We start from the raw sequence: 27977 nt of genomic DNA, 5'->3' as shown, positions 1-27977 counted from the left end.
CCCGCTCCTTCCGCAGAGCCCTGCAGGGCAGCCCGGCGGAGGCGGGGGCGGGGGCGGGGGCGGGGGCGGGGGCGGAGCGCGGCCCTTCCCGCCAGTCCCGCGGCCGCGCGGCAAGCCCCGCCCCCGAGAGCTCTTCCGCGGGGCGGAGCCGGAGCCGCCCGCCCGCGTCCCTGGCCCCCGCGTCCCTGCGACCCTGCCACCCCGCGTCCCTGCCACCCCGAGTCCGCCGGTGTGTCCGGAGCGCTGCGCCGGCATCATGTTGGGCGTGATCAAGAACTCGCTGTTCGGGAGCGTAGAGACGTGGCCGTGGCAGGTCCTGAGCAAAGGGGACAAGGTAGGCCCGCCGGGGTTGCGGCGGGTTCTGGGCGGCAGGCGGGCCGGGCCTGGCCTCTGTCGTATGTCCATGCCCAGCGCTGGGCTCGGGAGGGCGGGAAGGGGGCGGGCTGGTGCGGCCGGGCCCAGGGCTGTGCTGGGAGCAGTGGGGACGGAGAGGAGACGTGGATGGGAAGGGAGAAGCCCAGCTCGGGGCGGCATGGACAGCGCCTGGGGAGCGCATTCCTCCACTTAAACATTCCAAACATTCTGAACGTGTGTCTGCTGAGAGACCCTCGGTTGCAGAAAAGACCGGAAAAGTACTATCCTTAAGAAACTCCCAACTAGTGGAGAGCTGAGTATAAAGGAACAAGATCTGTGCTGCATAGAGGTGAAAGTGCAGGGCAGGGAGCACAGGGGAAGGAGCAGGCCATGCTGCCAGGGGATAAGGATGGGGCCTTCGCAGAGAAAGTGCTTTCAGCGTGTCCTCAGGGATGTGTAGGAGTACTCGGAAAAGAGGAGAGCAGGTGCAAAGGCCCAGAGCTGTAAAATGCTTTGTTGGCCAATGGAACTCCGAGAGTTGGGTGCCTAGAATACAGGATGAGTGAGGAGGGCACAGTCGCTCCATTCCCCCAGATTTACAGCAGTGCTAACGCAGGCAAATTGGACTGTGCCCTGAAAACAAGGAGTCTGCCACTAATTATAATCTCCTCGCGGGCAGGTACTTTGTGCACTTTGAGGCTGTATTCTTAGCTCCCAATTCAGTGCCTCATCTCTTAAAGGGCTGTGTTGTCTGGGGGCCAAGTTCCCGGACCTCGTACAGTGTTGCACACACAAAAGCCCTCAGCTAGACTCTAGACCGGACTCTTCAAGCCGGATCTATCTCTTCATCTGTCCGTATCTCGCTTTCCTCAGCTGTGGGGACCGAGGAGTTTAGCCCTGATCGAAGGTGACATGTTCAGCTGCCTCCAAGCAGCCAGGCGGGGACTGGAAATGAGTGAAGCTGGCTGTTTCAGACAGTAAGGCAAGGTGGGGACTGAGGCAAATGGCAGGGAGAGCTCAGGTCCCCGTCTACAAAGGGCAACTCTAGGCAGTTGTCAGGAAGTGATGTAAACCAGGGTTGCCACATTTTTAAGGAAAACCAACAATCCAGAATCTTCATGTGAAATCTCTCAATTTAAAATTAACTCGTTCAACAAATAACTATTTGTTGAGTGCCAACTGTGTGCCAGGCACTCTTACAGGCAATGGGGATGAACAGTGGCCAAAACTGACAGCCATCCCTGTGCTCCTGGAGCTTATGTTTTAGTGGCCAGTGAACAGAGTAAGTCAAACGTATCAGGTGTCAGAGGGTGAGCAGTGCTGGGAAGGGGAGGAAGGAAGAGGGATGTTAGGGATGAGGCTGGGATTCTGAGTGGGGCAACAATGTCAATTTGAACTGTTGGCAACAGACTACAAATGTTTGTAAACACTGCAGGCCAAACAAAGGATCCATCTGTGGCCACATCGTGTCTGTGCGCATGCCAGTCTGTGCACTCGGCCTGGTGACCTCGAGGGTCCCTGTTGGCCCTGACACTTAAGAATCTGCATGTTATTGACTGCTCCAGAGAGCTTTCCTTTCCGCGGTGGAATCAGCTCACTTAGTCTTTTGCGCTTAAGGACCATTTGGGATGCAGGCTGAGAGTCTTAACGACAACTGCGAATGCAGGCTGAGGGTCTGGGCTGGTCTGCTGCCTGGTTGCCCTCAGATCCCTTCCTCGCCCATGCTCTGCTCTCTGTGTCTCAGGGTGGAGTGGGGCCCCCCTGTCACCTGTTCCCCAGGCTCCACTGGTAGCTGGCTCCCAGCGAGGTTTGCCGGTGGGAGGCACTAGTAGGAGATAGGAGGATGGGAGGAAGGGAGCAGCAGGGTGTGTCTCCCTCACCTCTGCCCTGTCAGGTCTCTGGCACCAAGAGCTTCTCTGTGCTCCAGCTCTCGCCACATAGGCCACCATGGTTCTAGCTCCCACCAGGTGACCCAGGGATCTGAGCTGGAGGAACCGATGCGCCTCCCTCCATCTCTCTGAGGGCACTTCCTGACCTCTAGGTTGCCTCACTGTCCCGTTTGGCATCTCAGCCCTTTTATTATCTATGAAATCACTTTCTTGAACCAGTGTGCCTTTGTGCAAAATACTCTGGTAGTTTCTGTTTCCCATTAGACCCTTACTGATACAGTGCCACCTGCCACTGACTTTGCCTCCAGGGCTAAATGCATCTTCCCTCAACATTTGATGGGAATATGGGGCCACATGGGATATTGTTACCAGGCTGAAACAAATCATTTAACCTGAAAGAACCTCAGTTTCTGCAGCTGTAGAATATATAAAAATATCCTTCATATCTACTCCCAGAGTTACTATAAATATTAAATTTTTTAAAAACCTGAAAATGCTTTATCAACGAATGCACCCTAGAAATGTAGTAATATTATGTCAGAACTTAGCTCAGCTCCACTCTTACTAGCTGTGCATCATGGGCGACTTACTTAACCTCTCTGAAGCTAATCATGAGAGAAAATAACAATTCATGTCTTAGAAGATTGTTCTGAAGTTTAAGTGAGATAACCAATTAGGAGTTCAGTAAAATACCCAACACTTGGGTGAGCATGGTAACTATGCCACAGGTAGTTTGGGGTAAGCTACTTAACCTCCCAACTGCTCGGAACCCTGAAATCCCTCAACTGTAAGATGAGAATGACAGTGCCTATGTGACAATTAATTAGATATTTAAAGATACTTATGAACCTTTTTTTTAATATACACATTCAGGGTGTTTTTATCTTGAAGAGCCTCTCCCTGAAGTTCTCTCTGTCCCCTGGAAAGAGTGTGAGTCAGAAGCCGCTGTCCACTTTCCTGGCCAGAGGGCTGGCACTCAGCATGGCCCATGTAGCTCGGGTTCAGGGTCACCAGATGTTCAGAACTGATTCCAGGCACCTGGTGGGGAGGCCCAGGCTGCGGTGAGCCTTATCAGGTGCCTTCTGCGTTGTTTGGGGAGGGAGGGGAACACGCAGCTCTCCGTCTCGGATTGGCTGGGTCTTGTGGCTGTTAACAGCAGGACCGATGTTAATAACTGACATCTTTATGGGATTTGTTTCCAGCCTGTGCACGTTGGTTAGGACCCACCGCCTGGGTTTGGATCCCGGCTCCACCACCTGCTCACTGTAATTTGGGCACATTATTCACCTCTTGTGCTCCAGTCTCATCGGAAGTTGAAGATAAAAACACCAGCTTCTTCATGGGGTGGTTGGAGGGATTGAAGAAATGAATCCACCTAAAAATGTTTAAAATAATGCCTCACACGTAGAAAGTGCTCAGGTTGATTGTTATTATTAATATTTTCTTACAATGAGAATGTCGGCTTCCAAAATCAACATGTACACCCACCACGTAAGGTGGCAAGGAAACAAACAGACCTTTTAGAGGACCTTGCAAATCCTGTAGCAAGAGGCATTCTTGCAAGATCTCTGCATGGGACTTGAACTTGAACTTGACCAGGGTTCCCACTGAAAATTGGTGTTTGTGGCCACACGCCCAAATCCTCATCTAGTAACTGGCTGGGAGCAGGAGGCAGAGGACACAGGGCAGGGAGTGCTGTTATTATGGTCTATGTAACAAGGAGACATACTAAAGACATTAAATTAGAAGAATCAAATGTGTTAACAGTATTAACTTAGGTGCTTTATTTTGTGCAGAAATAGAGAGAATTCTATTTAAATTCAGCTCCCTGGAGAATTAGGATAGTTTTATATTATCCATCTCTCAAACCTAAATTTTCACAGTGATCCAGTGGTTCAAATGAGAGGTTATGGACATGGATGCTGTGAAAAGAGGTGGTACCTGCCGTAGAACCGCCTTAAGACATTGTGACCCAGCTCTTCTCCAGGATAGATATAATTGGACGAGCTTCTCATCCCCCAACCCAGCTAGGGCTATTGTCTTCGTCATTAGAGTAAAGCCAGGTTTTACTCTGCAGCCTCCTTTCCCGCAAATACTCATACAGTGCCTGCTACATGCAAGGTAGCTACTAGATGCTAAGAGGTACAGTGGTCAGCGATACAGACAGTCCCTGACCCCATGGGGCTTATGCTTGCAGATGGAGGTTAATCATATTGTTATTCAATTATAATGACAGTAACTGTTGTGTTGCGAAAGTACAAGGGCCTGTAAGAAATATCACGGGGAATCTGTTTTCAAGTAGCATTCTCTCTGAGGAAGCGACTTTTAGGTTGGGACCTGTTGGGTAAGTAGGAGTTCATCAGGCAGAGACGGGAAAGGAATGAATACTCCAGGCAGCGGAAGAGGCAGGTGCAGAGGCCCTGAGGCAGGACCAAGGCATTGAGGGAAATAGCAGGCCAGTGAGGAGGTGCTCTGGGTGTGGCTGGCAAGGTAGGTAGAAGCTAGGTGATCCCTGGACCATCTGGGATAGGTTGAGACTTGGTGAATGAAGGCTTTTAGGCAGGAGATTTATTAACATGATTAGATTTATACAGAATTCCCCGTATATGTTCCCTGGGCGGTGTCAGCTTCATTCACAGCTTTAGTTACCCGTTGCAGTAACTCCCCAATTTACATCCCTGTGCCAGGCTCCTACTGAGCTCAGACCATGTGTCCAACTGCACCGTGGACAGTTTGCTCATCTGCAACAGGAGGCAGATGAACCAATGGATATGTAAGGGCCCTTCCAGCTCTAGAGTTGCCTGCCTTTGGAGTTCATATTTAGAAAGGACCACTCAGGAGGAGGAGGGAGAGTTGAGTTAAGCCTTAGAGGATGCTGGGGCCTTTGGCTCTCTGAGTCAAGCTGGACTCCCTTCTTGGCAGCCTTTCCTTCTTTGCTCTGGACTTTCTACCTGGGGAACAGGCTGAGAGTACAAATCTCCTACACCATTCCCCAGAACTCTCTTCTGCTCTGGGACTCCTCAGATTTAAGACTCGAACATCCTTGTGGAATCTTGTATTTAGATCACAAAAGTCAGTTGAACTCATTTGGGGTAGATGAAACTGACTTGCTGTCAGATCACCATCACGGGACTAATGCTTACAAAATCCAGCTCCCTATGACAGCCTACGAGTTCTTCAGGGGTCTGGTCCCTGCCAGAATCTCTGGCCTCATCTCTTGCACATCCTGCTTGACAGTCTTTTCTCCAGGTGTAATGAACCATGTGTACTCTTTGCCATCATCATACTGTTCTTCAACTCTTCTCTTTACCCCTGTGGTGCCCGCAACCTGGAATTGCCTTCCCTACACTATCAGAGCATTTGCTACATCTTATAATAACTAGGTAGTTCTTCTTACCACCCAACTAGACTGCCCATATCATATTAATCTCCAAATCTGAAGCACCGGACAGAGGTTTTCAGTTTATTCAGTGAATCAATGCATCCACGACTGAATGTCCAGTCAGATCATCTATAAGCACCTCAAAGTCAGCTTGACCTAACTAAACACGTAAACTCACGCACCCGTGCCCCGCAACTCACCTAAGTAGTCCTTTTCTGTGTTCCCACACTGCCTGGCACTCTCATCCCCTTAAACAAATCAGCAGATTGTGTCCTGTTTCCCTGGCTACTTCTGTGAGACCACACCTCTCGGGACGTCAGAGACCATGCCTTCCGTCTCTGCATCATAGCATCTGGCACAGTGCTCAGCACATGATAGATGCGCCATGGTTGTTGGTTGAATGAATTAAAGAAGGAAAGAAAGAACAAAGAGCGGGCCAGCTGTTTCTCCAGTGAGAGCTTGTCATTGGTTTCTCCACGTGTAAGAGAAGGAGGGTTAAATGACTTCTGATGCTGCTGTTCTGAGTTTGACACGGGCATACAGATATCTGTTAGAAAGAACTAACTCAACAGCTAAAGAGTGAGCTTCAAAACTGCTCACTTCCCCCCCCCCCCACCCCCCCACCCCGTGGCAGCACAGAGTCTTGTGAGAAGCATGAGACTACTAGAGTTGGGATTTGAATTCTGGTCCCAGTCTCACCATTTAGTAGCTGTGTGGTCTTAGGCAACTTGACGTCTCTGGTGCTTCATTTCCTCTTTGGTAAAATTCGTTTCGTTGGGTGAACGTTTACACCACTTTCAGGCTAAAATTCTGTGATTCACAGAGTGGCATTTCTGGAATGTGAAAGATTATAAGTGGCAAGACTCAGTGGGACCTCAAATGAAGGGGGAGTCTAGTCCCTGTGGTGACAGACAGGGCCAGAAAGAGGAAAACATCCCGAGTTTACATAACACAGTTTGCCACTGAAGGCTCTTTGGAAGTGTCAGGCTCACCATGGGGAGGGCCTCACTGCTGTCCTCAGAATGAGTAGGCACAGCGCCCCAAGGTCAAGGCCGATGTGCAAACTCTTGATTCTCAGTCTGGAGCAGTTCCCCCTCCCCCATGTGAAGGGAAGTTTGTGAAGCTGGCACCCAGGCTCTGCTTTCAGATTTCCCTGGCTCCTTTCTCATGACTTTCTTTAATTTGGTGTTATAAAAACAATAGGTATTTTTGCATTATAAATATAAAATTATAATATTAAGTGTACTTTTTTAGCCTATACAGGCCACTCACAGTCCCGCAGGCCTGCCCGCCTCCAGAGATTCATTATGTCCCCTTGGGAGATGAGACTCTTCAGTCTAGGATGTCATAGGAAAGCCTGTTTGACCAGCCGGGGGCAGCCAGGTCCTCCATCATGTGTCTGTTTTTCATAATTATTAGTAGGAGAGGCAGCTCCTTAATCAGTCAGTAAATATCTGTTGAGCACCTGACATATAAAGCTCTGTGGTATAATTCCTGTCCACAAAGACTTTATAGAAGATTTTTCAACCTGCACTAACATTCCATTACCAGATAGTAAAAGCAATATAGAACAAGTTTCTCTGCTTTTAGTGGAATAGAATAAAATTCACTGGAGTAGAGGGCCAGCCCCTGTGGCCTAGTGGTTAAGTTCCACACGTTCCACTTTGGCAGTCCAGGTTCAGTTCCCAGGTGCAGACCTACTCTGCTCATCTACTAGTGGCCATGCTGTGGCAGCAGCTCACGTACAAAAAAGAAGATTGGCAGTGGATGTTAGTTCCGGGTGAATCTTCTTCAGCAAAAAAAAAAAATCACTGGAGGAGAATAGAAGTAAACAGGATAGAAAGAAAGCAAGTATCCAAATATGCCACATCCAGAAAGGTAAAGTGTTGTTTTGTGAAACTTTGTTTCGATCGTGTGTATGTTCATGATAGGACATGTTGTAAAAATGTACTTCTTGTTATGGATTGCAATTTTCAGAGTTTGGAAAATGCTGCCTTGCAAAATGTTCAGGAATACAAAATCATGTCATGTGAGGCCTCAAATGGCAACCAGGAGGAGGGTGTGAAGGAGGGTGTGGGAAAGGGTTCTGGCCTTAGGACAGAGACTCAGTGCAGAGCGTCGTGGTGGCAGAGGACCACTGCCAGGGAGGAAGGATGTGTGGGAAGTGACAGTGGAGCTGGGCATCCAGGGGAGTTTTGTTGGTCGTCAGTGCTGTCAAGTAGACTAGATTCTGACTCCTAGCAACCCTGTAGAGCAGCACCTCACCCGGTCTTTTTGTACCACCCTCTCACCTTCCTGTGCTGTGTCAGACAATGCTCCACTGTTATTCATGGGGTTTTCAGTGCCAGTTTTTCCGGAAGTGGGTGGCCAGGTCCTTCTTCCTAGTCTGTCTAGTCTGGAAGCTCCACTGAACCCTGTCCACCATGGGTGACCCTGCTGGTATTTGAAATACCAGTGGCAGAGCTTTCAGCATCACAGCAACATGCAGCCGCCACAGTGGGACAAGCGACAGACGGGTGGTGTGGTTTCCTGACTGCAAGGTGAACCCCGGCTGCGGCGGTGAGAGCACCAAATCTTAACCACTAGACCACCGGGCTTTCAGGGAGTCAGGGGTGTGGTTTAGTGATGTGAGTTGAGAAGAAGAATCGCATCTGGGAGTACAGTGTGAACAGAACCACTCTGATCCTTCTTGACCTGCAGCCCTGCTCCTGGAATGAGGCTAACCTTGGAGCCTTAAAGTTTTGTGGGATTGTTGTTCTATTTCTTTGTTTGCTTCTTTCCAATTTTTTCTTCTTCTCTTTTTCTGGATCTCCTGTTATTCAGATGTTGGCTCTCCTGGCTTGATCCTCTGATTTTCTTTTCTGTTTTCTACTTCTTTGCCTTTTTACTTGACTTTCTGGAAGATTTCCTTCAACTTTACCTTCCAACCTTTCTACCAAATTTTTCATTTCTATAATATTTTTAATTTCCAAGAGCTCTTTGATCTCTGACCATTCTATTTTTATAGCATTCTGCAGATGTTCTGAGTGGTTTGGGACGCAATATCTCCTCCTGTACTCTGAGAATATTGATTATATGAAGTTTTTTCTGGTGTCTCTACAGCTGTAAAAAAATATCCCAGAATCTATCTTTTCTTTTTTTTTTAAGACTGGGCATTTTTTTAATTTATTTTTAATAAATAAAATAATAGAGGAAGATTGGCCCTGAGCTAACATCTGTTACCAATCTTCCTCTTTTTTTTTTCCTCCCCAAACCCCCATACATAGTTATATATCCTTGTTGTAGGTCCTTCTAGTTCTTCTATGTGGGAGGCCACGTCAGCATGGCTTGATGGGCAGTATGTAGGTCTGCACCCAGGCTCTGAACCGGTGAACCCTGGGCTGCCAAAGTGGAGCGTGGGAACTTAACCACTAGGTGACCGGGCCGGCCCGCCAGAATCTATTTCTCATAGCCCTTTCTGCTGAAGCCTGTCTCTTCCACGCTGTCTGCATACCCAGGCTCATTATGGAAAATTCCTTAACAGTTTGTGTCTCTTGTAACTGGACTATTACTGCTTCTAGAGTCGTCGTGTGTTGCTGCTTTATATCTCTGAAGCGCTCTGTATCCCTGTCTCTAGGAAGAAGTCTCCTACGAGGAAAGGGCCTGTGAAGGCGGGAAATTTGCCACAGTGGAAGTGACAGATAAGCCTGTGGATGAGGCTCTACGAGAAGCAATGCCCAAAGTCGTGAAGTATGTGGGAGGCACCAATGACAAGGGTGAGTCCCCCTGAAGGATGTGGCTCTGGTCTCAGAGGCGAGGCTTGTGTGCTCTCACTTCATCAGAAGAAAACACAGGGGAGGGGTCACAGGACACCTGTCCCTACCTGGTTCAGTGGCTCATGAACTTGCTATGCTGCATGAGCAAGGAAGCTCTGGGGAGACTGCGCTGGCGCCATCCCAGCCTGCCCCTCACTTCATGGTATCCCTGCTCCATGTCACTGAGTTCATGCTTCTCGCTCAGTTGTAGAGACATATGCTCTGGGTTTTTTAACTCTACAGCGCTTAGGGCGTCTTTGGATGGGTTGACTGGGTGAAGTGTGCCCACAGCCAGCCAAGCCGCAGGGTGAGGCCAGCCTCTGACTTGAGACCTCCACACCCAGTTTGGCAATCTCAAGAGCCCCCTGGTAGCTCAGAGTCTGCAGTGTACTGAGGCTCAGTGAGCACCGAGCGTGGCAGGTCCCCGCTCTGTTCTGGCAAACAAGGGGTCTGAGAATTCTTAGGCGGTCCCACTCTTAAAGATGTGGCAGTCTGTGATGGCTGCCTCCCTATTTTTAAAATAATAGGCCTGAAGTTTCAGCATACCGGTTAGCGTGTAAACCATATTTAAATATGAATTTAACTCATAAGCTCTCTAATTTGGCCTGTACTTTGGAATCACTGCAAACCCAAAATGGGTCAGAAAGTAAGGTGAAAAAGAGATGTCATGCTTAATTTTTAGGATATTTCTCAAGCTGATAATTTAGAAAGTTAGCAACTGATATTAACCTTAGTAACATTTACTAGGACCAGAATAATCAGGCTTTGGACAATAAGTCGACCAGTAGGAGGTCAAGAAGAAATCTTTTCCTTCTTAACACTGTCGTAACATTTTTTTAGAAGAAAATATGTATAAAAATTATAAAACTGATTAAAGAAAATCTTGAAAATAACAAAACAGCACCCCAATCCGTCTTTTTTGTTACAGTCATTGTTGTGTTTCGAATGTATTTCTTTAGGACTTTTTAATAGACTTTTTAAATGTAGTCATAGTGTTTGTGCAATTATATATCCTGCTTCTGTTACTTATTTCATAATTATTTCCCACTGTTGGTAAATGGTCTTCTTAGCATAATTATTAATAGTTGCATTATATTGCATCATATGCCTGTAATTTACTTGGACATATTCCTATTTTGGACATTAAATGGCACCCAGTTTTTCACAATTATAAATTCTGCTGCAGTGAATATCCTATTACCTATAGCCTTTTCCGTGTTTCGGATTATTTTCTTAAAATCCTGTCTCTAATACGCATCTCGCTCTGTGGGTTCTTATGTTTTCAGGAATTGGGATGGGGATGACAGTTCCCATTTCCTTTGCCGTGTTCCCCAGTGAAGATGGCTCTCTACAGAAGAAATTGAAAGTCTGGTTCCGGATTCCAAACCAGTTTCAGAGCAGCCCGCCAGTTCCCAGTGACGACAGCGTGAAAATCGAAGAGAGAGAAGGCATCACTGTCTATTCCACGTAAGGAGACGATTCTTCAAGCATCCGGGGGTAGTACTTGATTTGCACACTGCTCCTTGATACCTGCAGGGAGCATTTGCATTATATTGATATTCTTCCAGTTTTATCGAGATATAATTGACATATAACATTGTATTTAAGGTGTAAAACATAATGTTTTGATGTATATGTATATTATGAAATGATGACCACAATAAGTTTAGTTAACATCCATCACCTGACATAGTACAAATTTTTTTTATTTGAGATGAGAACGTTTAAGATCTATTCTTTTAGTAACTTTCAAATCTACACTACAGTACCGTTAATTATAATCACCTTGCTGTACGTTACATCCCCAGAACTAATTTATCTTGTAGCTGGAATTTTGTACCTGTTGACCACCTCCACCCATTTCTCCTCCCTCCCACTCCTCCCACCCTGCTGCCTCTGGCAACCACCAGTCTGTTCTCTGTATCTATGAGTTCAGTGTTTTTTTAATTCCACATATAAGTGGGAAAATACGGTATTTATCTTTCTCTGTCTGACTTATTTCACTTAGCATAATGCCCTCAAGGTCCATCCATGTTGTTGCAAGTGGCAAATTTTCCTTCTTTTTTATGGCCGAGTAATATTCCATTGTGTGTATATATATATATATACCACGTCTTCTTTATCATTCACCTGTCGATAGACACTTAGGCTGTTTCCACATCTTGGCTATGGTAAATAATGTTGCCATGAACATGGGGTGCAGAAATCTCTTCAAGATAGTGATTTCTTTTCTTTGGATATATTCCCAGAAGTGGAATTGCTGGATCATATAATAGTTCTAGTTTCAATTTTTTTTTTTTCCAAAGATTGGCACCTGGGCTAACAACTGTCGCCAATCTTTTTTTTTTTTTTTCTGCTTTATCTCCCCAAACCCCCCCGTACACAGTTGTATATCTTAGTTGCATGTCCTTCTAGTTGTGGGATGTGGGATGCCACCTCAACGTGGCCTGATGAGCAGTGCAATGTGCGCACCCAGGATCCAAACCCTGGGCCACCGCAGTGGAGCGTGTGAACTTAACCACTCAGCCATAGAGCTGGCCCGTCTAGTTTCAGTTTTTTGAGGACTTTCCATATTGTTTTCCACAATGGCTGCACCAATTTACATTCCCACCAACAGTGCACAAGAGTTCCCTTTTCCCCACATCCTTACCAACACTCGTTATTTCTTGTCTTTTTGATAATAACCTTTGTAACAGGTATGACATGATATCTCATTGTGGTTTTGATTTGCATTTCCCTGATGATTAGTGATGTTGAGCACTTTTCATGTACCTGTTGGCCAGTTGTACATGCTCTTTGGAAAAGTGTGTATTCAGATCCTCTGCCCAGTTTTTTGTTTTTTGTGTTTTTTTGGTGAGGAAGATTGGCCCTGAGCTAACATCTGTGCCAGTCTTCCTCTGTTTTGTAGGTGGGATGCCACCATAGCATGGCTTGATGAGCAGCGTGTAGGTCCACGCCTGGGATCTAAACCCACGAACCCCAGGCTGCCGAAGCAGAGCTCATAAACTTAACCACTATGCTGCCGGATTGGCCCTCTGCCCATTTTTTCATTGGATTGTTTGGCTTTTTTGCTGTTGAGTTGTGTGAGTTCTTTGTATATTTTTGGGTATTAACCTCTTCTCAGATGTATGATTTGCAAATATTTTCTCCCATTCAGTACGTTTCCTTTCCATTTTGTTGATAGTTTCCTTTCCTATGCAAAGCTTTTTACTTTGGCATAGTCCCACTTGTTTATTTTTGCTTTTTTTTTTTGAGGAAGATTAGCCCTGAGCTAACATCTGCTACCAGTCCTCCTCTTTTTGCTGAGGAAGACTGGCCCTGAGCTAACATCTGTGCACATCTTCCTCTACTTTATATGTGGGACTCATACCACAGCATGGACAAGCAGTGCATAGGTCCACACTCGGGATCTGAACCCGTGAACCCTAGGCCGCCAAAGCGGAACCTGAGAACTTAACCACTGTGCCGCCGGGCCTGCCCCCTATTTTTGCTTTTGTTGCCTTTGTTTTTGGTGTCAAATCCAAAAAATCATTGCCAAGACCTGTGTCAAGGAGCTTATGCCCTATGTTTTCTTCTAGGGATTTTGTGGTTTCACTTATGTTCAAATCTTTAATCCAGTTTGAGTTGATTTTTGTACATGGTGTAAGATAGTGGTCCAATTTCAATCTTTCGCATGTGGCTGTCCAGTTTTCCCAATACCATTATTGAAGAGACTGTCCTTTCCCCATTGTGTATTCTGGGCTCCTTTGTCGTGAATTAATTGACCCTATATGTTTGGGTTTATCTCTGGACTCTCTACTCTGTTCCACTGATCTGTGTGTCTGTTTTATGCCCATACCATACTGTTTTGATTACGATGGCTTTGTAATACAGTTTGAAATCAGGAAGCATGATGCCTCCAGCTTTGTTCTTCTTCTCAAGACTGCTTTGGCTATTTGGGCTATTTGGTTCCACACAAATTTTAGGGTTGTTTTCTGTTTCTGTGAACAACTTCACTGAAATTTTGGTAAGGATTGCATCGAATCTGTAGATTGCTTGGGTAGTATGGACATTTTCACAATATTGATTCTTCCCATCCATGAGTATGGAATATCCTCCCATTTATTTGTGTCTTCTTCAATGTCTTTCATCATCGTCTTCTGGTTTCCAGTACAAGTCTTTAACTTCCTTGGTTAAATTTATCCCTAGATATTTTATTCTTTTTGATGCAGTTTTAAATAGGATTGTTTCCTTAATTTCTCTTTCTAAATTTGTATCGTTGATGAAGTAAGAAATACTGAGAGCTGGCAGTTTCTCACTTTGACGTCTTCAGCCTACAGCACGCAGATATTTGCATTGTATCTGAGTAAATGCCTTTGCCAGTGGCCAGATTGACCTGGACACAGAGAGTTTAACCTCAGCTTGAGCTGAGCACCTGTATTAGCCGCCACAGGGTTCTTGGAGCCTCAGAGAATGTCTAAATCAGGCTGTAGTTTGGGGCCATGAATACGTGGGGAGCATAAAGGCCTAGGGTTACCTCCTTCTTACCCCACGTTCCCCTTGAATGCCAGAAGGGCAGGGAGTGTTTGCTGGAGCTGGATGGCCACCCCCTTAGTTATTCATGGTCTGTGGTCCTTTGAGCAGAGCCCACGTGCATCTTATTATCATTCTAGTCCTGTTTCCAAGGCCTCCTTTGGGGTCCTGTTCGCTTGACTGCAGAGAATAACAGGTGCACAGGGTTGCACGTTTTTATTCTTTGGGCCCCAACCTCCCCTCAGAAACCGGGTCTCTTCTAGATCATCAGTGACTCCCCATTTGTTAAAATCCTACCGGGTGACAGGCACTGAACCATGTGCAGACAGAGACCAGGAGCTTCACTGGTAGTAACCATGGTGGGAGGTCAGTTCTGTTCTAGAACAACCTCATGAAAAAGAAATATACAAATATTGCACAGAGAGCTTCTGTCCACTTCCAGAGGCTTCCAGACTTAGTCATGTGGCTGCCCTGCTCCATCTCTGCACCTGAGGGTGCAGCTTCCTCTGGAGCTAACACTAATGCTGAGAATGTGAGCCTGGCTGACCTGGGCCGGGCAGTCCTGGGCCAGGTGACACAGGGCGCCCCAGAGGACAGAGAGTGTACTGCAGCCAGGCAGCTAGCCTGAATAAGGACTCCGGTCCTTATTCAGATTTTCCAGGCTTCACTGCAGAGGCTGCAGAGAAAGCAAAGTAAAGAGTATCTTTTCCCAGGGCAGGGACTAGGGTGGGGAAGCAAGGCACCTATGGTGCAAAATTTAGGGAGGCACTCACTCTCACAGTTGTCCAAGCGCAGGATGGGCACCGAGTGAGAGCCTCCTCAGATCTTGCACCTGTGTCTCTGCTATCTCACCCTAGTTCCTGCTCCATCTTTTCCATCCTCTTTCCTGTGTCTTGGGAGGCAGCCTGGCATAATATAAGGAACCAGTCTATTTTGGTTTGCATCCCAGGATGATGCTTGGGAAGTTACTCAGCCTCTTTAAGACTTAGTTTCCCCATCTGTTAAGTGCTGGTAATAACACCTGCATCATAGGGATTATTGATAAAGAGTATCTTTCAGTATTTACTAAGATACTGTTTACAAATTACTTAATGTTTATGACTTGTAGTAGGGTTCAGAAATTACTCTTTCCCTCTGCCCCTTCTTACTTCGTAAGGAGTGAGGTTGACATGATAAATCAGGTCACATAAGGCTTCAAGCAGATGAGATTAGCTTCTGACCATTTGTTTTACCAGACCCAGCAGTTGGTACAATTTCTTTCTTTTGTCTTTAACTTTTTAGTATGGAAATTTCAAACTTAGGAAAACATAGAGATAATATAAGATATTGAAGCCCTATGTGTGCATCACGCACCTTCAAAGATGATTAACTCAAGGCCAGCTTTGTGTCATGTGTACCCTACCCTGGGTTATTTTTAGACGAATTCAAGACATTGTGTTATTTCATTCATAGATATTTCAGTGTGACTACTGAAGACTTTTTAAAAATGCAATCATAATATCTTATTACTCCCAAAATTTTAGCAGCAATTTGTTCATGTTATAATAACATAAAATATCCAGGGTTCTGATTTCTCCTGTTATCTCATAATTTGTTTTTACAGTTTGTTTGAATCTGAATCCAAATAAGATCCATCCATTGCAATTGGTTGGTGCATCTTTCAAGCCTTTATTGACCTGTAGCTTTTCTCACCGCCGCGCCTTCTCATTTTTCCTTGCCATTTATGGGTCATTTGTCCTATTGTTTTCTGAATTTTGCTGATTGCCTTTATGTGCATTTTATCAGGTGCCTCTGCCCCTGTATTGCCTGTAAATTAGTAGTTGGAAGAAGGGAGATGATCGGATTCAAGTTTGAGTTTTGAGCAAGGATATTTCATAGATGGTGTTGCGTACCTCAAGTAGGGGCTCATAACATTTGCTTGCGTCTGTTTTTGTGATGCTGGTGACTGTAGATGCCAGGACCCAGATGCCTTGTTTCATTAGAGGTTGTAAAATAATGTTCTCTATTTTTCCTTCTTCGTTTATTAGCTAGAATACTTCCATAAAGAGAAACTTCCCCTCGTCTACTATTTGGCTTCCCTGAGATAGAGTCAGAGAGAAAAGGCAAGATACCTTCTCTTTATTTATCAGTTTTCAGAATAATGGTCTCATTGCTTAACATCGTCCAAAGGGGAGGTAGTGTTGATCTCTGTTTTTTGAGTATCAATATAAACATAGGAATTTAAACAGAATTGATGTGTTTCAGTTCTTTGCAGTTATTATTCGTATTGATGCTCAAATTGTCCCATCTTTGGCTGATGGGAGACTCCTCAAGTTGGTTTCTTAGTCTTTTGACATGACCCTGGTGGTCTGCGGCTTCCTTGCTTTCTGGTGTGACAAGATGTTTCAAGCACATCTTGCCATTTCTTGCTCTAGAGCTGGAATTAACCTTTTCTCCAAGGAACCCTGGTTCCTTATGGTGAGAAAGGGTATTTCTTTAAACAGTACTATGAAAGCTAGGTCTGTGGAAGTTTCCTTTTAATTCTCTGAAACCTAAACAGATGAAAGTGACAAATATGGTAGCTAGCCTGGCTCAGTGAATTTTTTTTTAACCTAACGTATGGTCCTAAGGTAGCATGTGGTCATTCCTCAACTACCCACTTGGTGTCACTGCACAGTCAGATGTCATTTAAAAGTACCTTACTGTGGAAGGCCGAGTTAATGAGGTGGTAGAAGGCAAAAGTACTATTTCAGATACACAGTGAGTGCCTTAGATACAAAATTAATTCTAAAAGGAAAGCCTTGGGTCCTTAATTCAGACTTCCTTTTTTATGACCTTCTGAAGGGATGTCCACAAAAGGATTATACATTTATTAGCAGTATATAAGTACTTTTTAAATGAATGGAAGGCTATGAAAAATAACACTGTCAGAATCGTTTTAGTATTCACACGGGGAAATAGAATTTTGCTCGCACTTAAATGAGTGGCCACATCGCACACCACTGTCCTCCCTCTGTGTTCTATAAAGGCCATAGGTCAGAGCTGGGCCTCCTCAGCGCAGGTCAATGCTAGGTTCAGCAGAGACCAGCAGTGGGAGAGGCTGGAAGGTTTTAATGGAACTTTCATGGTTTTAATGAAATGTCTGAGTATAAAGGAAAGAGTTGGAAACGAGGAGTTCATTGTCAGGGTGACCTGTGCTCCCATCCCAGCTCTACCACCTAATAGCCCTAGGACCTATGGCATGTTACGGAGCCTCTCCATGCCTCAGTTTCCTCATCTGTAAGATGGGGGTGAGAGTACCTAACTCAAAGGATTGTTGTGAGGATGAAATATGCCATCTGTAAATGCCTGCACTATGCTAGACATTAGCTAGACACTCAGTAAATGTTAGCCGACTCTTCTCTTCTTGACTTCACCTCCCTTGGAGAATTAGATAAAATTTTACTAGAATTAACAGCAAAAAAAAATCAAGCTACTGCAGATACACTTGACTTCAAACCTCAACTCTAAGGATGATGAGTTTTATAACTTTGGGCTTTGTGAGCTTCAGTTTTCTCATCTATAAAATAATGCTTATGGGGCCGGTCCGGTGGCACAGTGGTTAAGTTCGCACGTTCTGCTTCAGCGGCCCAGAGTTCGCCACTTCGGATCCCGGGTGTGGACATGGCACTGCTTGGCAAGCCATGCTGTGGCAGGTGTCCCACATATAAAGTAGAGGAAGATGGGCACAGATGTTAGCTCGGGGCCAGTCTTCCTCAGCAAAAAGAAGAGGCTTGGCAGCAGATGTTAGCTCAGGGCTAATCTTCCTCAAAAAAAAACAAAAATAGCACTTATGATGCGTTGTTGTCAGGGGTCAGTGAAGTTATGCGTATGACAGAACTTTGTGAGCTGTGAGGCACCTAGGGTTGCTGATTTTGTTTCTCTCTCTAAATGACCAGGCCCTGACTGAGGCCGCTAGCAGCTTGGGAAGTTCCGCCTAGAGGAAGAGAAGTTTGGAAGAAAGGGTCCAGCTGCTAAGCCACTAGGGTGTTCCCGTATTACCGCTTAGGGAGAGCTACAGACCAGCGTTGGCCCAGTTCCTACATAATTCCAACACCCATCTGTAACCCCAGGAGGTTTGGCCTGCTCAACACCCAGGCTTTCTCGCTTCAATTCCAAGGGGCCTCACCTGACCATTCTATGGAAAACAGCATCACTCCGTCTCTCCTCCTTTGCCCTGCTTTGTTTTCCTTCACATCTCTTATCATCACCTGCCTTATGTACCTCTCTTTTCATTCATTTATTGTCTTCTCCCTCACTGGAGTGTTCTTCACGGCAGGGCCTCTGGCTCTTCTCTAATACGTGCTCAATTAAAAGTTAGTGAATAGGGGCCAGCCTGGTGGCGTAGTGGTCAAGTTCACGTGCTCTGCTTCGGCGGCCTGAGGTTTGCAGGTTCAGATCCCGGTCATGGACCTGGCACTGCTCATCAAGCCACATTGTGGCGGCATCCCGCATAAAATGGAGGAAGATTGGCATGGATGTTAGCTCAGCGGCAATCTTCCTCAAGCAAAAAGAGGAAGATTGGCAACAATCATCCTCACAAAAAGAAAGAAGAAAGTTGCTGACTCAATAAACGAATGAAAATCTTGGCCATGCCTTCCCTGCACTTCTGTTTTTTTTGCTTTTCTCCCTAAAGACCTTGGTCCCCTCCCATAGCTTCAACTGTCACCCTTTCATTGGTCATTCTCCAACCTGACCTCTGTCCAACTCCCTTGAATGTCTTTTCATTCATCAGACTCTATGTGGATACTAAGGTGAGGCCATTTACACGTTCACTCATTCACTCAAAAACTCACTATTCAGAATTCACTTATTCCTGATATTTCAGGGTTGTGTCGTTCCAGATATAAGAAGTGATATCTGTGGATTGAAATTACAGGGAAGCATATTTCTACTCAAAAATAAAAATGTTCTGGCAGAAAGTATCTACAGTAGAAGGGACAGATGATGAGGTACTGAAGTCCTTGCCCTGGAGGAATTCAAGCACCATCTGGACAGACATGTGACGATTATACAGTGTAACGTTTGTACTAAGTGGGAAGTTCGTTTCCATTTGACAGATGTTTATGGAGCACCTCTGATGTTTAAGCCACTTCACCTCTGAGAGCCCTGCCCTGCCAGTGATAAGATTCTGTTTCTAAAACCTAGTTCATCACCATTCCTTTCCCCCAACAACCAGTCTTTTACAAACTGGTACTTGAAGGGGCTTCAGTCACCGCTTCTGGGGGGTGAGCCCACTTCAACATGGCTGATGCTGCCTTCTCTCTCAGGCTCCAGCCTTAGATTTCCAGCTCCCCACAAACCTCCTCAGGTGCCTCCCAAATCAGTGGGTCCGAAGTAGAACTCAGATTTCTGCCCCAAACCTGATCCCCTGTGTTCTGTCTTCCTACAGGTCCCTTCTATCCTCCTACCCATCCTGTTCCAATGTCATCCTGACTCCTTCACCTTCCACATCAGTTATTGGCCAAGCCCTAGTCACCTCCTCGCTGTGCCTTCCCTTCCATCCGCACTGCCACAGTCCTCATCACTTCCTGCCTGAACTATTCCTGTGGGCTCCTGCTTGTTTCTGGTTCTTCCACCTCTGCCCCTTCTAAGTCGTCCTTTGATCACCGCCAGCCCTAAAGCACAGGACCAGTCGATCGCACTGCTGCCCCTTCTGCTCGGCTCTGGTTGTAGGCCTCGGGCTCACACTGGGGTCGGGACCAATGCCCAAGCCAGTCGTAAATGAGAAGGGGTCCTCAAATGTTTAACCAGGCAGTGGAACCAAATAAAAATGCCTTGTCGTGGCATTTACAACATGGCCCTTCACAAAGTAGCCCCATTCCGAGTGTCCGCCTGATCTCAGGGCGTCCCACCCGCACCTCCCAGCGCCCCCCTCACGCACACTCACACGCACATGAACATCCACTTCCGCACCTTCACTCGCACCCACCCAGCTCCTCTCAGACCCCCTCCCCAGTCTCTGCTCGCTGGAAACTGTAAGGACAGGAATTTGTGTTATGTTGTTCGTTGCCAGAAGAGACGCTCAATAAATAATTGCTTAATATCACAACCTCCGTTACGCCTTCCCTTTCCGTTCTAAGCCAGAACCACTCATTCTCTGTTCCCCATCCCCAGCGTGTTCTGTTCGCACCTTCTGCTTCCATTCCAGTGCTTCCTTGGCCCTGTACAATCTTTACGTGTTTCCATCCTGACCACTACCGTTAGACCTCGAGAGGGGAGAAAGCCATCTTTATCCTCTGCAGCTCTGCGGTGCCCAGCTGGTGTTTTGTGTTCCGTGATGCTCCCCTCAGTAAGCGTGGTTTCGACTGACTGAATGAAATACCTTACGACGTTAAGCTTCTTTCCTGTTGACGTTAAATTATCAGCTCCTAGTCTTAGACTTCCTTGGCCTAGCACAGAGATTCATGCAGATCCCCCCCAAATTTGGGTTGACTTGTTGATTGTTAAAGTTTTAGGCCCAGCTGGCTGGTCAGGCTCAGAGTCATTCCATTTCTCTTTCTGGCTCGCTGGGTGCCTGCACCAGCTACCCCCTGAAAATAACTCATTATGATTTTTTGCCTCCTTGGACCAAAGCCTCCATCTGCTCGCCCACCTCAGTGATGCCTGCGGTATCTCCTCCCACCTCCCCTAACTCATCCAGACCCTTTTAATCAGTTCCTTTTGTGTTTCGGGAGTCCTAGGTATGTGCGTCCTTCCATGATTCCTACGGTCACCCAATTCTTTATCCGGAATACTGAGCTCTGACGTTGGGTGAGATGAAATACAGTGCCCTGCAGGAGGGCTCCTTTGAAGATGGACACTTAGAGACTTGTTGACAGGCTTACAAAAATAATGTATAGATTTCATGTTTATTTCCTTTGAGGGGCTCAAAGCACTTTATAGCATTCCTTAACTGGCGCATCTGGAGGGCTGTGGGCACTGTGTGGTTATGCTCCTTGCACAGCTTGGAGGATCAGCAGGGGGAATGAGGCGGCCGGTCCATGAACACAAGCTGAGGTGCCAGGTCTGGGCTTCCTTCATGTGTCAGGGCTGTGTGCCCAGGAGCCTTTCGTTTCCTGGCTTATTTCTGCAGTTCTCGGCTCGGGGTTAGGGTGAGCTGGTTCCATCTGTAGTGAGGAGAACACACGTGTCTGTTGCATAGCACACCCGGCTTTGCTTGTTTTCTAGTAGAATGTTTCCATGATGAAGCAATAGGGAAATCTGTGTCCTCATTTCCAGTATCTCGGTCAGCCTGGGAATAATATACAAAGTTGGGTTTTTCTTTCCGGTAATGAATTCAAGAATCCCCAAATGATGACATTCTCCCTGTCACTCTCCTTCTCTGTGGCCCCTGCCAAGTCCTCTCCCTCTGCCACCACTTGGGGACTAGGATTCCCAAGAGCAACCTACTGACCCTCTGTGTACTCGCCGTCTAGGCCTCGTCTCCCTCCTGCCATGATTATAGCCAGTACCGACTCACTGGTGGCTCCCACATATCTGTCACTAGACCCATCTCTTTCCCAAATCAAGATCTCTGAGTCCAGTTCTTTCCCAAGTCTAAGGAGCTTGTCACAGTGCCCAACACACACGTAGGTACACAATAATTGTTGCACCTTCGCAGAAGCACCTTCCTATCAATGTACCCACAAACCAAATTATTAACCCTCCACACCCCTCCTTGCCAAAGGAACTCTTCAGCCTGGGATCCCTATTCTGTTAGTGGCATCGGTTTCCCTCCAGAGACTTAACTGGAAGCCTTGGAGAACCGTTGATGCCGCCCCCACCCCGACTTCCCCTCCACATCCAGTCCCCTTTCAAATTTACCTTTATTCAGGCCTTTGTCATCTCACACTTGGCTGTTCCTGGGCTCCAGTGACTCCATTTCCCCCGTCCCTCCACTGCCACCAGAGGACTCTCTCCAAAATGCAATGTGATCATGTTGGTCCCTTACCTTAAAACCCCTTTGTAAGTCCACCTTCACATCTAGGATCAGGTTCAGAGTCCTTAGTATGGCATTCAAGGCCCTTCCCAATGTGGCGCCAGTCAACTCCCTTTCCCCGTTTGAATTCCCACCACTGTCCACTTGGTATGTGTCTCAGATCTCGTTGTATGAATGAGTGACTATGGAGGCAGGCCTACCACCCTGAAGACAGTAAATTTAATCGTTTATGCCAGAATTGTTCACTCAGCCAAGGGTCTAATGAGTGTCAGGCACTGTGTTCGGTGCTCAGGATACACAGTGGACAAAAAATGACAAAGATACCTGTCCTCATGGAGCCTGTATTCTACCAGGGGACTCAGACCATACACAGTGAGCACAATCAATAAATATATACTATGTTAGAAGGTGCTGAGTACTGATAAGAATAGAAAGAAAGAGAGAGAAAGAGAGAAAGAAAGAAAGAAAAGAAAAGAAAGAAAGAAAAAGTAGGACAAAGGAAGAAGCAGAGGGCTGGGGTGTGGGGTTACAAGGTTAAATCAGGTTTTGAGAGTAGAACTGAGAAGATGAGCTTGGTCATTGAGCCGGTTCTTTATTGTTGGGCTCTCTTCCTGGGCTCATGGTAATCCCTTAGATTACCACCACATCCCTCACCTCCGGAGCTGGGGAATTGAGTGGCTGTTCTGAGCAAATTGCACAGTAACAATAAACGCTCCTGTTTGTTGTGAGCTCACTGCGTGACAGACACTGGGCTGCGCAGTTTGCACAGTCTTTTCCTCTTCAATCTTCACAACAGCCTTCTGAGATGGATCTCCTCCTCCCAGTTTAACAGATGAAGGACCTGAAGGCTAGAGAAATTAAAGCATTTTCCCAAGACCATGAGCTCGAAAGTGGCAGAGGTAGGATCTCAGCATATAACATTTTGCCTCCAACTGATGAATGAAGATGTGAGGACCACTCCTTTGGACGTCTCCAAAATCCGGTAGCTTACAGAGCCAGCCTCATGCATTTTCACAGAGAATAGTGTAGTGTCACAGCACGAGAAGAGGCTGCAGAAAGCCCTCAGCACCTGCTCCCACGTCCAGCGTCAGATTTGTTTCAGGCGGGGTTCTCAGTCTATAGCCACTCTTCGAAAATAATTCCAGTGTCATGCAGGCTTTTATTGCCAGCACAATTCTTCCTTAATGTTCATTCTCTGTCTCCTTATCCAGTTTCCCCTCATTTGAGCCTCAGTGAAGCTAGAGCTCAATTTTCTTCATCTGCCTTATAATCTTTCTTTGATAAACTTGAAGCACCAAGCCGCCTCTATTCCAAATTGGTCTCAGCTCTGTCGTGTTCTGTAGCTATTTTCTAGACAGCAGAGTAATCAATGCCTGAGAGATGGGCGTTTTCACATCAGTAACCCTGTAATCAATGTGCTGAACGCTTGCTGAGCATGACTCACCACTTTAAAGGAGCAAAGCGTGAGTCAAGAGGACCCACCGAAGATCCTGGATTTGGCCTAATCGTGGCCTGGTGCAGATTCAGACTTTTGAGTCATAGCGCTCATTAGAAATGGGGATGTATTTGACTCTAATAAAGATTTGAATACACCCCCACGTTTGGAGTGGTGTATTTAGGGTAAGCCACAGGAGGAATTTTGGAGCATAGGCAGATGACGTAAGGAGCAAATACTAATCTTGAAAAGACAAGCTGTATTGCTTCTCTGTCCCCACCTCTGTCACCAAGAGAAAAGCCTGATTTAGGAAAAGCCTCTTTACTTACTAGAAAAAGAAGGCTTTCATGATTTGAGCAGAAGAAAGGATTTATCAGAAGTGATTTCTTTATTTGCGGCATGCGTAAAGCTTGCCCAAGGGCCCTCCCAAGACTTCCTCGGGTCCCTGCCTTTGGTGGCTCTGATTTTTAACAAAGCTGCTACTTGTCTGTGCTCTGATGGGCTCACTCCTTAGAACTGCTCTGCTGTGGGAGGAACAGTAGCTGCAGCTCCACCCTGACTGCCCTTTTCCTCCTCCTTCCCCAGCTGGAGACAGAGAGGCAGAGAAGAGGAGCGGCCCGGCCGGCCAGCAGAGGGAGCTAGAGAAAAAGGCGAAGGCATCTCTGGGAAATTTCAGAGAGGGAAGCTCACATTTAGGACGGGACTACTGTTTCAGGCTCTGCGTTAGCGTTTTTCACATCCATTATTGTATTTAATGCTCACAACAACCATGAAGGGAAAAAAGAACATATCCCAATTTTACAAATGAAGATCTGAGAGTGAGAGAGGTCAAATGTGCCCATCTAGGAAGTGGCCGATCCGCAGTCTTGCCACTATAGCATGCTTGTCATAATAAGAGGAGGGAGGGACTTCCCCCTCTCTCAGAGACCGTGTCCTTTCCTAACCATCCCCTTGCTCTTGTATCCTCAGGCAGTTCGGTGGTTACGCCAAGGAAGCCGACTACATAGCCCACGCTGCCCAGCTGCGCACGGCCCTGGAGGGCACAGCCACTTACCGGAGTGACATCTACTTCTGCACTGGGTATGACCCTCCCATGAAGCCCTACGGACGTCGCAATGAGGTCTGGCTGGTGAAGACATGAGTGGGTCAATGAGCCGGCACTTCCTGGATGTGCTTCCGTGTCCACTGCCTCGGGGGCAGCAGGGGGCGCTGCTCCACTATGCGCCCGCCCAACCAGCTTTCCTTCAAAGCCACTTACTGCCAATGTTCTGAAATCAGCTTGCTCCGTGTCCTCAAGCTCTTCTTCTCATGGTGGGAAATAATTCAGCCAAGATAGGCAGCATTTCTCTGATTGCTTTAGAAAATTCTATAGTAGACCAGAAACACCCCGGGAGCATTTTCCCAGCTATCTGGTCACTAATAACTGATTTTTTTAAATTTATTGAATCTGTATTTTTGCTATTGAGGGGAAAATGTGATTTGTGTGTGATCTTTCCTCTGTGATTCTCATAAGAACTTTGTCTAAAAAGAAAACGAAAATAAAGATCTTCGAGTTAAACAGCTGAGACAAATCCTCAGTATAATTATTTCAAGATTCTACAGTCTTATAGATAACGTAGTTCTGAGTACCACTGATGGTGTTTACTGTGGCAAGAATCCTGTATTTAGAGTCCCAGGGTCCTTCAGAATATAAACCCAAAGGTCCCGGGAGGAGGACATGCACCACGTGCTTGAATGTCTCTGAATCAGAGACATTGACCTGACTGTGTTGTAAAGATTCCACGGTCATGCGTGAAGGATCATATTTGCAGCTGTGGTCCACGAAGGGTTCCGGGAGTCACAGAAATAAACTGAGGAGAAAAGTCATCGTACTCTGGGAGGCTGGAAACCTGCCTGGACGATTTATTCAGGGTGATGCGATCAGATTAGAAAACGCTGGGGTCCACTTTCGTCAGCTGAAGAGGATAGAAATGAAAGAAGCAGCGTGCAGTTTGCCTGCAGAAGGAGAGGGGGCCTGAGCTGCGAGGGGGAGGTGGGAAAAGTAGGTGAGCTGGAACAGAGTATGTGGGTGAGCGAGTGAGGATGGAACGGCCTGGTGGGTCACAGGGCATGTGGATCCTCCCAGGGGGCGCCAGAGCCGGGACCTGTCAACACCCTCCCTGGGGCAGCTGGAAAGGTTTTCCAGAGAAACGCACCTCAGCACCATCTGCAGATTACTACACGAGTGGGGAGACCTCCATGGGCGCTCATGAGAGAAGAAACAGAAAAATGAGCTGTAATCCTCCCCATGAAGCACTGTCATTGGACATAAAGTGGGGTTTGATAGAGAGGAACAAGAGCTCTGTCCTCACCTTCCTGGCAGCCGTTCAGAACAGCGGTCTCTTCTGAGGCACAGGCTGTGCCTGTTTCTGAAGATCAGTGGGAAACCACCTCGGCTCCCGAGCCTGGACCACCTGTCAGACACCATCCTGGGTGCCATACGTGCCCCCGGGTGCTCCACATACACGCTCTGTGAGGGAGGTGCTGTCGTGATCCCCACGCACAGATGAGGGGGCTCAGGGTCCTGCAGGCTCACGCACTGAACTCACAAAAGTGCAGCCACAGGGGCCTTAGCTCATGGCCCAGAGTTGGAATTTTATCCTCAGAAAAATGACAAGGAAGTGAATGGCTTTGAGCAGGAACTGATACCATCATGTTTTAGAAGGAAAATTCTGTCCTCAGTGTGGAAAATGGATTGGAAGGGGATGTAACTGGAGGCAGGGAGACCAGTACCAAGACCATAAGTAAAAGATGATCGAGGCCTAAATTAGTATTACGGCGGGGGGATGGGGAGAAGTGGAGAATTTGGAGAGAGAAATAGGATCCACAGGACGAGGTGATCCAGAAGTGACTGAGATAAGGGAGAAGGGGTCAAGTACCGCGCCTGGGGTTTTGGCTTGGGCAGGGGGGTCGGTGGGGCTGCCGCAATCTGAGGTGGGGAGCACAGGGGAGAAGCAGGTTGACTGGGGAACAGGGTCCACAAGAGAATATTTAGGCCTGTGGAGCTTCCAAGTGAGACTGTCCCGTGGACAGTCGGAAGTATAAGCCGGATGCTAAGAGGAGAAACCTAAGCTGGAGACGTACGTGCGGATGTCAGCAATATCTAGATGGGGTGGAGGAATTATGGGCTCTCCCAGGGAACAGCTTTGGAGGAAAGAGAGAAGAGAACCTAGGTAAGAATCCAGAGGAGCCCCACTATTTGGAGAAGAGCAGAGGAAATGAGCCTGACAAAGACCCAAAAGAAATGACCAGTGATATAGGAGGAAAATCAAAAAATCAAAGAAGCGGCGATGCCCAGCGCATGTTAAGTCCTAAATGATCTTGAGTCCGTCCCTGCTGGTATCATCCTAGAACGTGTCGCCACCTTTCTTCCCTGGACTCCTTCAGTGGCCTCCTAACTAGTCTCCACATTTCTGCTCTCACCTCCCTTTCATCCATTTCCATACAACGTCCAGAGCTATCTTTGCTTACAAACTCTCCCTTTGACCTTGGACTAAAATGTAAACTCCATTGCATGACCTGCCAGGCCTTGTGTGGTTGGGCCCCTGACCACTTCTCCGGTTCCTTTCTTTCTAATTTCTCGCTTACTATGTTCCAGCCTTGGTGAAATTTTACTTCCTTGAACACACTAAGCTCTTTTTTGCCCCAGGACCCTTGCACAAGCTGTTATGGCTGCCTGAAACTCTTCAACCTCCTTTTCAAATGGCTGGGTCTTCTCATCCTTACAGGTCCTTAACTTAACCCCCTCCTCCTCAAAAGGGTCTTCAGTGACCCCTCTATGTAAAATAGCCCCCCACCCCATAGTTCTCTGTCATAGCATTGTATTTTTGTTTTCCTTCATAGTGCAATATGCCGTTTGTGGTATTTGGGCTTGCTCATTTCCTTTTGTTCTGTCTCTCACACTTGATTATACATTCAATAAGAGGAAGGCCCATACCTGCTTTCTTCTCCATTATATCCCCACCACCTGGTTCAGGGTCTTACATCATTTAGCAATGAATCAATCTGTAAGTAACAGACAACTGAACCAACAGTAGCTTAAACTAAAAAGTTTTTATTTCTCACATAGCAAGAAATCTAGAGATAAGTTCAATGGCTCACTGTTTACATCTCTGCCCTTGCCTTGCTCTTTCCCTCGTGGCTGCAAGATGGCTGGTGTAGCTCCTGCCATCTCATCCTTTTTCAAGGCAGGAAAAAGAAGAGAGGAGGAAAGTTGTATCAGTTGCATCTGGCCCATTTTGTGAGGAAACAAAAGCATTCCCAGAAGTTCCCACAGCAGATTTCCACTTTTCCATCTAATGGGCCAGAACTGACACATCAAGTCACCCATCCCCGCAACAGAGATCAGGAAAGGGTGTGAGTTTGGCTTTGAAGCCTCTATAGAGGGGAGCAGCACAGGAGAATGATATTCAGAATGGCCCTGGGGTAGCTAAACTACAGGATTTTCTGCATGGGGACCATGAGTAGGTGTGTTTACCTGGAGTCAAGAGTTTGGGAAGGTGAGAAGTGGGAGACACTGGAGGGATGGGTTGAGGCCAGATTGCAGAGGACCCTAAAGGTTTTAATTCTTCATTCTCACCTCTACGCCAATGCAAATGGCTCCAGAGCACTTTGCTGCCTCCCCTCCCGGTGT

At 46.8% G+C, this 27977-nt stretch overlaps 1 protein-coding gene and 1 long non-coding RNA gene across 2 annotated transcripts; one reads left to right on the top strand and one right to left on the bottom strand.

Annotated features, from left to right (window-relative positions):
• The first annotated feature begins 98 nt into the window (after window positions 1-98).
• HEBP1 (heme binding protein 1) lies at window positions 99-24865 on the top strand. The gene is made up of 4 exons (XM_023643146.2): window positions 99-334; window positions 9242-9380; window positions 10706-10886; window positions 24275-24865. The coding sequence occupies exons 1-4, from the start codon at window positions 257-259 to the stop codon at window positions 24444-24446; spliced, it is 570 nt and encodes a 189-aa protein (XP_023498914.1). The 5' UTR covers window positions 99-256; the 3' UTR covers window positions 24447-24865.
• Window positions 20782-21873, bottom strand: LOC106783285 (uncharacterized). The gene is made up of 2 exons (XR_001380973.3): window positions 21756-21873; window positions 20782-21183 (listed from the first exon to the last, which is right to left on the bottom strand). It is a non-coding gene; the product is annotated as an uncharacterized lncRNA (long non-coding RNA).
• Window positions 24866-27977: the final 3112 nt, after the last annotated feature.

Source organism: Equus caballus, chromosome 6, assembly GCF_041296265.1.
Source record: "Equus caballus isolate H_3958 breed thoroughbred chromosome 6, TB-T2T, whole genome shotgun sequence".
Lineage (NCBI taxonomy): Eukaryota > Metazoa > Chordata > Mammalia > Perissodactyla > Equidae > Equus > Equus caballus.
Note: the sequence above shows the minus strand (reverse complement) of the source record. Positions and strands in the feature narration are given on the sequence as shown.